Source organism: Barbus barbus (genome assembly GCF_936440315.1).
Source record: "Barbus barbus genome assembly, chromosome: 22".
NCBI classification, from domain to species: Eukaryota; Metazoa; Chordata; class Actinopteri; order Cypriniformes; family Cyprinidae; genus Barbus; species Barbus barbus.
In genome coordinates, this window is record NC_136750.1 from 935,001 (window position 1) to 947,061 (window position 12,061).

Below are 12,061 nucleotides of genomic sequence, written 5' to 3' on the forward strand. Positions count from 1 at the left end.
TGTGTGTGTGTGAGAGAGAGTGAGTGAGTGTAAGAGTGTATGTGTGAGTGTAAGAGTGTGTGTGTGTGTGTGTGTGTGAGAGAGTGAGTGAGTGTAAGAGTGTGTGAGAGTGTGTGTGTGTGTGTGTGAGTGAGTGAGTGAGTGTAAGAGTGTGTGAGAGTGTGTGAGAGTGTGTGTGTGTGTGTGAGTGTGTGAGTGTGTGAGTGTGTGAGTGTGTGAGTGTGTGAGTGTGTGAGTGTGTGAGTGTGTGAGTGTGTGAGTGTAAGAGTGTGTGTGAGTGTGGAAGGTGGGCTCTGGTTCACACACAGCTCTATTGAAGTGTGTGTAATTACAGGTCGTTGTGAAGGACTGAAGGAATTGTTTGTCTCTCAGCTGCTCCTTTACAAATCCATAAAGCAGCAGCCAGATTGACTGAGTGTTTGTCTGATGGAGAGATGAGAGCAGCGCTGATGTCTGATTATTACAGGACAGATCCACTCAAGGAGCAGAGCTGCTTCTATTCTCAGTGAGTCGGTGAGGATGATTGTGTCAAATAAACCAGCAGCGTTTGAACAGAGGAAACAGACATATTATAGTGGAATGAAGCTCAAAAATATATGTGTGCATGTTTGGTGCATCCTAGGACTGCCTTTGAGTCTGAATAATTCCTGGGAATTCATGAACACACACACACACACACACACACACACATATATATATATATATATATATATATATATATATATATATATATATATATATATATATATATAAATTTTTTTTCTTGCTATAATCATTCAATATACATAAAAAACACTAATAATAATAATAATTAAAAAACACTCCTTACCATAATACTGTAATACTAATAAAACATCTTTACTGTCATATTACTATAATAAATAAAATCCTTACTGTGATAACATAATTATTATTTTTATAATAATAGTAATACACATTATCTGTACTATAATAATATTAATACAAATAATCCTTACAATAATACTATTGTGCCTTTGCTTTTTGTTTAAAAAAAAAAAAACATTGAGGACTCAAAAGTGTAAGTTTTGTGGGAAAATTTAATTGATTAATATAAGTATTGTATAATTTGTATTATTATTTTATTATAAGCTGGTAGGTCATGATGTTTTTCACACTGTGCATATGCAGCTCAACGCAGACTCTAGTCCCTTATATTATCTTGCAGCGCCATCTAGTGCTCATATACTGGCATTACCATAGTGGACATTCAATCACGTGACCCTGCAGCACAGAAGCAGTCATGAGTAGCACAGGTATATTTATAGTAATAGACAACAACACATTGTATGGATCAAAATTATACATTTCTCTTTTATGCCAAAAATCATCTTTTATGCCATAAAATGCATTGCTAAGAACTTCATTTGAACAAATTTAAAGGAGATTTTCTCAATATTTAGATTTTTTTGCTCCCTCAGATTCCAGTTTTCTAATAGTTGTATCTCAGACAAATATTGTCCGATCATAACAAACCATACATCAATTAAAATATTATTTATTCAGCTTTCAGATGATGCATAAATATCAGTTTCAAAAAAGTGAACCTTATGACTGGTTTTGTGCTCCAGGGTTATATTTGTGCACTCAAATACAGTTTATCCTGGACAGATCAACACATACAATGCTGCATTATATAATTAAACTTTATTTAGACAAAAAGTAATAAAACAAAACAAAACAAAAAAAGATTCAAGAGTTTTATTTGTCACATACACAATTATACAGGGTATAACCAGCAGTGAAATGTAGGTCAGGTCCGCTCCAAGGACAGTGCAATTATATAGAATACAAATATTAACAGAAGAAAAGTAGAAAAAAAATAAAAATAATAAAATCAAATAAAATATCAAAAAATATAAATATAAATGTGCAGGTCAGTATGTTGTTGACATAAATAGTAATATAAGAGGAATGTGCAAAAAGAGGAGCAGATGTGGCTCTTTACAAGTCTCTCAAAAACCTTCATGACTATAGATGTGAGGGCAACTGGGCGATAGTCATTCAGGCAAGAGGGTTTATTGTTCTTAGGCACAGGGATTATTACAGATTTTTTAAATGAGGTGGGAACCACGGAGGTAGCAAGGGACTCATTAAAGATAGAAGTGAACAAACCAGCGAGCTGATCGGCGCAGGACCTCAGAACATGGCCGGTTATCCCATCAGGTCCAGCTGCTTTCCTGACGTCCACTCTCTTTAGCGCCCTCCGAACCTCATCCTCCGACACGGTGATTACAGGATCATCGCTGCTCTGCCTGCTGCTTCCTGACGCGCTGGACGGCAGAGACGCGCCGCCGCCGCTGCAATCAAAGCGGCCGAAGAATGATGTTTAATTCGTCGGCCAGCAACGGATCTGCTCTCACCTCTGCGGAGGATTCGTTTCCGAAGTCACAGATGGTCCTCAGTCCCTGCCACATCCGTCGAGAGTCATTGAGCTGGAAATGAGACTCAAATCTCTCTCTGTATCTGTGTTTAGCTGCTCTTACTGCGCGTCAAAGAGTATAGGGCATGGTCCGATTTGCCAAAAGCCGGTAGTGAGCGGGCTTTGTAGGCATTCTTGAACTGAGTGTAGCAATGATCCAGTGTATTTGGTCCTCTAGTTGGACAGGATACATGTTGGTGAAAGCTCGGCATGACCTGCCTGAGGTTAGCTTTGTTAAAGTCTCCCGCGATGATAAAGGCAGCGTCAGGATGTTTGTTAATGTAGCCGCTGAGCACATCGTAAAGCTTAGACAAAGCCAAGCCGGTGTCTGCCTGTGGTGGAATATACACAGCAGTAACAATGATCGATGAAAACTCCCGGGGCAGATAAAATGGGCGGCAAATAATGGAAAGATGTTCCAGATGAGGCGAGCAGGAACGCGACAGAATGGAGATATTCCTGGGATCACACCATTTCTTGTTAATCATGAAACATACTCCTCCACCCCTGGATTTACCGGCCTCTGCTGTTCTGTCCGTCCGAAAAAAAAAAAAAAAAAGTGTTTTTTCTGAGGACTGAGTGTTCATTATGTATAACTCTGGTGTTTAGTGTGTGTGTGTGTGTGTGTGTGTGTGTGTGACCTGAGCGCTCAGTGTGAATTGTGTGCTTCTAATCTAATAGCAAGAGTTTGGACAGGAGCCTTTTCTATTCCAACATGACAGTGTCTCTGTGTATAAGACAAGGTTCAAAAAGAAATGATTGATTCAGTCAATGTGGAAGAACTTGACTGGTCTGCAGACACCTCTGCTGTGAAGAGCCAAAAACTCATCACCAAACACTAATAAGTTGTATATACACTATATGGACAAAATTATTGGGACACCTCCTTCTTCTTTAGAACAGAAAGAGGCACTTCCAAAACTGTCTCAACATAGATGCAAACATTATTTGCTTAAACATTAAGATTTGTACTCATGGAAATTACTAAAGTAGTCAAACCTGTTCATTAGAAGCAATATAGTGTATGTCATCAGAGTTCAGCTTTAAACATACCAGGCTTGACCTCTGGCTCCAGCCACATCTTCTTAATGATATGAAGTGTTGATCCAGACTTGATCCTGTAGGAGTCTAACGTCAGATCATCCTTCAGCACACAGCCGCAGTGCGCACAGTCTGAAAACACAGCAGTGTCAAACAAACGCACCGATGCAGCAACTGACAGGACATGAGTGATGTTTCTGATCCGGAGCGACCGATGAGCTCAGGGTCGAGCAGTGAGTCTGAGAGCTGTGCTGAGATCAGCTGCTTGAGCGTCGACACCTGGTCTCCTCCTGGATGGACGTCTCCAGGGTCAGTGTCTGGAAACTGAAACACTTCCTTGGGTTTGTCTCTGAGTTTCAGGGAGAGATGCCATGCTGAACTCTCCATATCCTGCACGAGAGAGAGAACGGGATGAGATTTATTTAAATTTAAACATTTAAATGATAAATACACTGCTGTTCAAACGTTTGGGATCAGTAAGATGCTTAATGTTTCTTGAAGTTTATTTTGCTCATCAAGGCTGTATCTATTTGATCAAAAATACAGAAAAAACCCCAGTAATATTGTGAAATATTATTACAATTTCTAATATTGGTTTCCAATTTGAATATCAGTTAAACTGTAATGTATTTCTGTGATCTGCAGCTGTATTTTCAGCATCATTACTCCAGTCTTCAGTGTCACATGATCTTCAGAAATCATTATAATATACTGATTTATTATCAATGTTGGAAACAGTTGTGCTGCTTCATATTTTTTGGGAAACTGTGATACTTTTTTCAGGATTCTTTGATGAATAAAAAGCTAAAAAGAACAGTGTTTATTCAAAATAGAAATTGTGTTCAAATATGCATTACTAGTCAAAAACTTTGGGGTCAGTAAATTTATTTTCATCTTTTTTTTTAAATAAATGAATACTTTTATTCAGCATTAAGGATGTGTTAAATGGATAAAAGGTGATAGTGACTTATATCGTTAGAAAATACTTCTGTTTTGAATAAATGCTGTTCTTTTCAACTTTTTATTCATCAAAGAATCAAAGTATCACCGATTCCAAAAAAATACGAAGCAGCAGAACTGTTTCCAACATTGATTTTCAACTGTATCATGTTTTATTTGATTCACAGTTACGTGTCGCTCTGATGCTCTCAAGTGATGCACTGCTAGGTTTATTTGTCATGTTAATAATTATTCGTTCAAACCCGTGGTGTAACAGTAATGGTCATTTTAAATGTGCTAAAGGTTATATAGAATTATGGAATGAAAAATTGGATATTTTAATACACCTTATGTGATTTCTACATATGTAAAAGAACCATCCATAGCATGGTGTTGGAGAAAATGTGATAAAATAGGAGACCGTACTCACATTTTATTTTTTGTGGATCACCCGAAGATTCAAGAAAAAATGTTAAAAAAGAAATAGACAAGATACTAGAGGCAGAAATACCTGTAGATCCAGTGGTGTGTTTATTGGGAGCACTGCCTAAAGAAATATACAATGAAGAAATAAGATATGTACTACGGATATTGTTATTGATAGCTAAAGACATGCATTGGAAGGAAGAAGGTTTGGTTCAGTGGAGTCAGACTGAAACGGGGTTATATAATGGAAACAATTACTGCATGTCTACAAAATTAGTTTTTTGCAAAGGAAAAGTTTACAAACTATTTAGATATGTAATTTAGGATTGGTCAACTAATGTATAATATTAATGTAACACTGATGTAAATTGCTCTTGTGTGTTTCCTCCACAAAGAAAGTTTTTCTCCCTCATTTGTAAAGGGGTTGAATGTTGGGGATGTTCTGTAAGAATATAAAAATCATAAAAAGTTGCAAAAAAAAAAGGTTATATAGAATTGAAAAGTGAAAGTTTCTGAATAGTGATATAGTTCAGCTAGAGCAGCATACACCGATCACTGAATACACACGATCTGTGGAAACTTGATTCATTTATAGGTCAAATAAAACGTGCATTTTTATGAAACACTACAGTATTGCTCAGTGTAGTACATGGTAAGTTGAAGGCTATTATGTAGATCATTATCTAATTATTAGATATCTAATTATCTATATCTATATTTCAGAAAACAATATAAAGAAGCAAAAAGGAATAGTGTATATATATATATATATATATATATATATGCTATATTTTTGTGTGTTTGTGTTTTATTGCAGAAAAAACATACAATTAATAGCAATACAAATATAAAAAATAAATATATGATATATAAATAAATTAATAATAATAAATGTTACACTTTTTTTAGTGTTAATAGTTTTTAGTGTTATAATTAGGTAAAGTCACAAAGAAAATATTTTCCCAACAAAATAAACACATTTCCTATATATCCCATGTTATGTTTACAATGAGAAAAAAATATATATATATCACACACAGTTAAATCAATATCTACATTGCATTTTGACGAAAATAATTTTGACACGTCAGACAAAGTTTCTTTGAAAATAAAAGATGATCAATATACCGACATTACAGAAATTACCATTCAGATGAGCATGACCAAGTTTGGATGTAATCTCATTAGCGGGGTATATATTATGCTAAATCTTTAAATGTGTTTCTTTAGCTTTATTGGGGAAGGGCCAGCCCGTGACGTCATCAGACTGGACCCTGCGCAAGAGTGACGTAGGCGTGGTTTCAGAGCAAAGCCATCGAGGAGCGCGCCTTCAGCTGTTCAGCTCTTCTGCTCTGTGCTCGTCTTCGCCGCAGGGATGGTAAGTCCATTCAAATACTTCTGAATAAAGTTACACCTCACACAGATCCGTGGAAAAAACACGGTTCGGGTTATCTGGAAACAAAAGCGCTGTTTAGGAAAACTGTGGGATTCACGAGGAGTCAATGAGCTAGAGTCGGGTGTGCTGTTTCTGAGCAGAGTTTAAAGATCCAGAAGTAGTGCTTTAATAGTGCGATGATGGCTTTTATTTTGGCCGTATTTTAAAATTCAGTGTTTCTGGGTAAACAAACTCTGCTTCATTGAATCCAGGGTTTGAGTGTCGACCCTTTAAGGTTTTCCAGATCCTCCCCCAAACCCTCTAGAACCCGCACCACACCCCTGCTGGTCTCTGCTGGTCTCTGCTGGTCTGGAGGAGTCTGGAGCGGGTCTCGCATCTGTATCAGCACCTGATGCTCTGGATTAAAAACACTGAACTCACTCCAGCAGCAAGCACTCAACTTTATCTTTTCCTTTCTGTTTAAAACAAAGATAAAAGAGATAAATATATATCATTTTATTTTGTTATATTTATCATGTTATATATTTATTGTATATAGTTTTCAAATGTTTACATCCCTTTTTCATTATTATTATTATTATTATTATTTATTTTTTTAATGCAGGGTTCCCGCGGGTCGTTAAGTTACTTGTATCAAATTTAAGGTCACAAAGTTTTAAATTGTACAAGCAAGTCTTGATTATGATTTAAAGAGGTCTTAAATTTGGGTTCAGACAAAAATTGCAATACAGCTTAATGTGAAGATTACATTCAAAAGGCTATAATTTTATTAAACATGAGTGCTGCTGCTTTGAGTACAGCGTTACCGTGGAAACAGCCCCCTGCTGGCAGAGAATGGATGTGCATTTTCAACAAGGCCAGTGTTTGGGAAAGCTGCTTTTAAAAGTAATGTATTACAATACTGCGTTACTCCCTAAAAAAGTAACTAATTACGCTACTTTGCTACTTTTTATGGAAAGTAATGCGTTACGTTACTTTTGCGTTACTTTTTAAATCTGAGCAGGGCTTGATTGTTTTTACGCAGGAGAAGAAGGTTCAACACTCTTCAGCAATAAAATAACAATGAAGCACAATTGTTAGTTTATCTAAAGTGATTTTTGCTTATTAGTATGGCTGAACTGGATCATCAAAGTTCAGCAGCAAAGACATCGGTTAATAAAATGGGATTAGATACATTTGTGTTGTTTAACATATTTAATTATTGCATAATAACTCTTCCTCCAGTGTTAAAGTGTTCTGATATGAATCAGGAGAGAAATCTGCTCAGATGCTAAAACAGCTCTAAACTAATATGTGGCTGGACTTTGATGCGAGAGACAACAGCAGATGCACTTTTTCTCTGGAGGAAGAGTTATTATGGATTATAGACTCATATTTTAGTTAAAAGCATCTTAATGCTGGATTTGTTTCAGCTTTGGTCTTCTCCAGATGTTAACTGATGGACTGGAGTGGTGTGGATTATTGTGATGTTTTTATCAGCTGTTTGGACTCTCATTCTGACGGCACCCATTCACTGCAGAGCATTCATTGCTGAGACACTGATGCAGAGACACATTTATACAAACCTGATGAAGAAACACACTCATCCTAATTTTGGATGAACATTTTCATTTTTGGGTGAACTATTCCTTTGAGTCTAGATGATTTATTTTCAACAGCACTGCATTGAAAGTCACTGACAAAGTGATCGAGGCCAACAAAAACAGTCTGAGGCTTTCAGAGAATCCAGAAGGAAGGAATGAGAGAAAGCACTATTAGATCTCAGACTATTTGAAGTTCATGCAGACAGTTCCTGTGATCTATAAAGTGTGGAGTTTAATCATGCTGTGCTTTTATGCACGTGGAAATAATTACAGTTGTTCGAGCCTGACTAGTTATTTTGAACTTTGTCTCAAAAGAAAGTTGATTTGGTGGCAGTTTCTGAAAAACCGCATGTTTTGTGCTGAGTGCAGGGTTTGGCGGCAGAGGGCGGTTTGATTATGACTAAAGCATTGCGCAGGGGTGACGGCGTCTCATATTACTGAACGCTGACCTGCTGGAAGAGTTTAGTCAGAGCTCACATGAGTCTGACCTGCTCTTTGAGCGCACACTCGCTGCTGCTTCCTGCTCTTTATGCTGTTTAGATCATCGTACAGTCGTCTAATTGTAGTGTTTATGCTCAGAAACTGATCATGTTTCTCTTAAAACACAAAGATCTGAGTGAGCGGGTCTTAAAGTCAGTTATTAATGCAGCTGTTTGTGTCTGTCAGTGTGTTAAAGACCCCATGAGATCAAAACTGGACTCTTGTGAGTCTTTAGCTATACGCTACTGCAGGAGTTAAAACAAATGTATCGGATGCTTTTACTAAATATAAAGGCAAAAGTTTGGGGCCATTAAGATTTTTTAATGTTTTTGAAAGAAGTCTCTTCTGTTCAGCAAGGATGCATTAATTTGATCAAACATTCAGTTAAAATTGTGCAATATTATTAAAATTTAAAACATCTGTTTTCTATGTGAATATGTGTTAAACTGTAATGTATTTCTGTGATCTGCAGCTGTATTTTCAGCATCATTACTCCAGTCTTCAGTGTCACATGATCTTCAGAAATCATAATAATATACTGATTTACTGCTCAACAAACATTTCTGATTATTATCAATGTTGAACACAGTTGTGCTGCTCAATATTTTTGTGGAAACTGTGATAGATTTTAATTTTCAGGATCCACAGATGAATAGAGAGTTCAAAAGAACAACATTTATTTGAAATAGAAATCTTGTGTAACTTTATAAATGCCTTTACTGACACTTTTGATCAATTTAATGTATCCTTGACGAATTAAAGTATTAATTACCTTTAAAAAATCTTTTGCAAGTTCACCCAGATGTCCTGCTACAATAAGAAACATGTCATCACAGGAATGAAAACAATCCATTTCATTTGGTCTTTTAGAGGTTTGACTTCACTTTTCATGCATTATAGTAGAAAATAAAGTACATTCTATTGCATTTCAGTAAATGTGAAAATGTCGGTCCGCTTTTATTCGGTTAAATGTAACAGAAGCATAACAGACTTTATAGGAGTGGAAAGGCATGCTTTTTGCTGAACTGAATCACTATATTATTTTTATTCCAGGTGTGAACAGAATCCAGGAGTCACTCATGAACTCATAATGTTTGATATAGTAACAACAACAGCAATGATTTACCTAATTAATATTAGTCACTAGAGATTTATTACTGACTGGCCATTTTTAGTATGCACTTGAAGAGTGCTACAGAGAGTGAATCTAACTGTAGAATAGAGTTGAATAAATAAACAAAATCATTCATCAAACATCGGTAGAACAACATCTTGATACTCACGCAGGAGACACTCCACAGAGAGAGAGAGAGAGAGAGAGAGAGAGAGAGAGAGAGAGAGAGAGAGAGAGATGACTGTTCCTGCTTCACACTTCATGGGTGCATCCAGAAACAGTGTGCACAGAATCATGTGCTGCATTCAAGTGCACTTGGAAAGCATGCAAGTTTTTTATTATGACATTCAAGTCTAAACAAATAACACAAAATGTATCGTTTTTGTAATTTTTTTTTATTCTTATATTTTATATTATCACTTATTTATGCATGTTATCTACCAAAACATTACATTTCATTTGCACAGCCTTATTCGTTATTAGCTCCTTAATATGATTCAAAATATAGCATATATAATAAGAATGACTGTAAATCAAGGCAAATAGTGTAAATAGCGATAGATGCAATTTACATTTATTTACATTATTTAAGTGTAAATACCAAATAGCAAAAGCAACAGCTACCAAAATTGTATGATAATTAGCCCACCTAATTGTCATACAACAAATGGAAATGTAAGATTAGATGCAAACATAAATTAAAAAAAAAATTGGAAATGTAAAAAATTGGAAATATATAAATATGGAAATACATAAATGTGGGAATAAATAAATTTAAATAAATAACTAAATATATAAATAAATGAAATAAACAAAGTTAAAATAATTTAAAAATACAGAAAATAATGATTAAAGGGGAAAAAAAAGATACAAAAATAAATTTAATTTAAAAAGTAATTGCATTTAATTTATTAAATCATATTATTTTCTGGTGCAATTTATGCCTGTCATAGCACCTTTTGCAGTAACACTGAGGATGTATTTGTGTTGCACTAATATGACTTGAATTGTGCATTTCTGACAAGTAGCGCAGTGTGAAATCAAGTTTGCGAGGCTGAAAGTGTTTGTATTCTTATACTTTCATGAAGTTTGTTGCCTAAATCAGTATTTAAGTCCTTTAGAAGTTTGTTTTGACATCACATATGTTTGAACACTTAGATTCCACGATTGTCTGTGTGTTCATCATACTGGAAAGGTCAAGATCCGGCCATAAATCATGAAACATTGACCCTTTCAGCATGGTGAATTTGGGAGCAGCCACATGTGGTGTGTGTGTGTGTGTGTGTGTGTGTGTGCGTGTGTATGTGTGTGTGTGTGTGTGTGTGTATGTGTGTGTTTATATCTATGGTTTAGATAGAAACCCTGTGTGGTTTCAGTCTTCCTCTCCGTCAGTCACTCAGCTCCAGGTTAATCAGTCTCTCTCTCTGTTTTTCCCTGCAGCGCCGTGATTGAAGGATCTGCCCTGCTGTTACACACACTCATCGTGGGATCTCTCTCTCTCACACACTCACACACACACAGACAGACACACACAGACTCGTCTCAGCATGCTGGCTCTCCTGTTGTGTGCTCTGCTGGCTCTTCACGCTGACGGTGGGTGATCTTCTGCTCCCTACATGCTGATTAACCAAAGATCACAACCTGGAAACCCGAACCACAAAACAAACAAACAAACAAAGATAGAAATTAATAAACAGGCCAGGGCGACAAAATCATGGGAAACCACACACACACACACAAATACTGTATATATTTATTTTATTATTTATTTATTTTGTTTGCAAGTGCCTTAAACTGCAATCTAAACATTAAAAAAAAAAAAAAAAAGTAATACTTTTATTCATCAAGGATACATTAAATTGATCGAAAGTGCCAGTAAAGACATTTATAATGAAACAAAAATATTTCTGTTTCAAATAAATGCTGTTCTTTTGAACTTTCTATTCATCTGTGAATCCTGAAAAATAAAATGTATCACGGTTTCCACAAAAATATTGTGCAGCACAACTGTTTTCAACATTGATAATAATCAGAAATGTTTGTTGAGCAGTAAATCAGTATATTATTATGATTTCTGAAGATCATGTGACACTGAAGACTGGAGTAATGATGCTGGAAATACAGCTGCAGATCACAGGAATACATTACACTTTAACACATATTCACACAGAAACAAGTTATTTTAAATTGTAATAATATTTCACAATATTGGTGTTTTATTGTATATTTGATAAATTAAATGCAGTCTAGGTGAGTATAAAAGACTGAGCATAAAACTTACAGAAACCAAACTTTAATAATAATAATAATAATAATAATAACCATCATCATCAATATTATTATTACTATCAATAATAATATTATTATTTATTTTAAAAATATATGATTTTTTTGTGATATATATTATAATTATATTTTCATAATTCGGTTTTTTCAGTGTGTGTTGTGTCCAGTTTAAAAACATGTACAGTGTATAAGGTTTGTGCTTAATAACAGAACAACAACAAAAAGCAGATAAATAATATTGCAAAGTGATCCTCATCGAGTGATTTTATTAAATTAGAAACTAGTGGTGCAGTTTCATTAGATTACATGCGTCTAAAATCATGCATGACATTGACATGTTCTGAAATATCAAAGTT

The 12,061-nt window shown here is 35.4% G+C and overlaps 1 protein-coding gene across 2 annotated transcripts in view; it reads left to right on the top strand.

Moving 5' to 3' along the window:
• Positions 1-6,132: 6,132 nt before the first annotated feature.
• Positions 6,133-12,061, top strand: part of LOC306888152 (CD276 antigen-like) — an 82,277-nt gene continuing 76,348 nt past the window's right edge. Inside the window, exons 1-2 of one of the 2 annotated variants that reach the window (XM_079446312.1) lie at positions 6,133-6,224; positions 10,860-11,012. In XM_079446312.1, coding sequence (XP_079302438.1) covers positions 10,967-11,012 — 46 coding nt within the window. In that variant the 5' untranslated portion in view covers positions 6,133-6,224; positions 10,860-10,966. The remainder of the gene's footprint in view (positions 6,225-10,859; positions 11,013-12,061) is intronic. The other variant, XM_079446313.1, reaches the window with a different exon arrangement.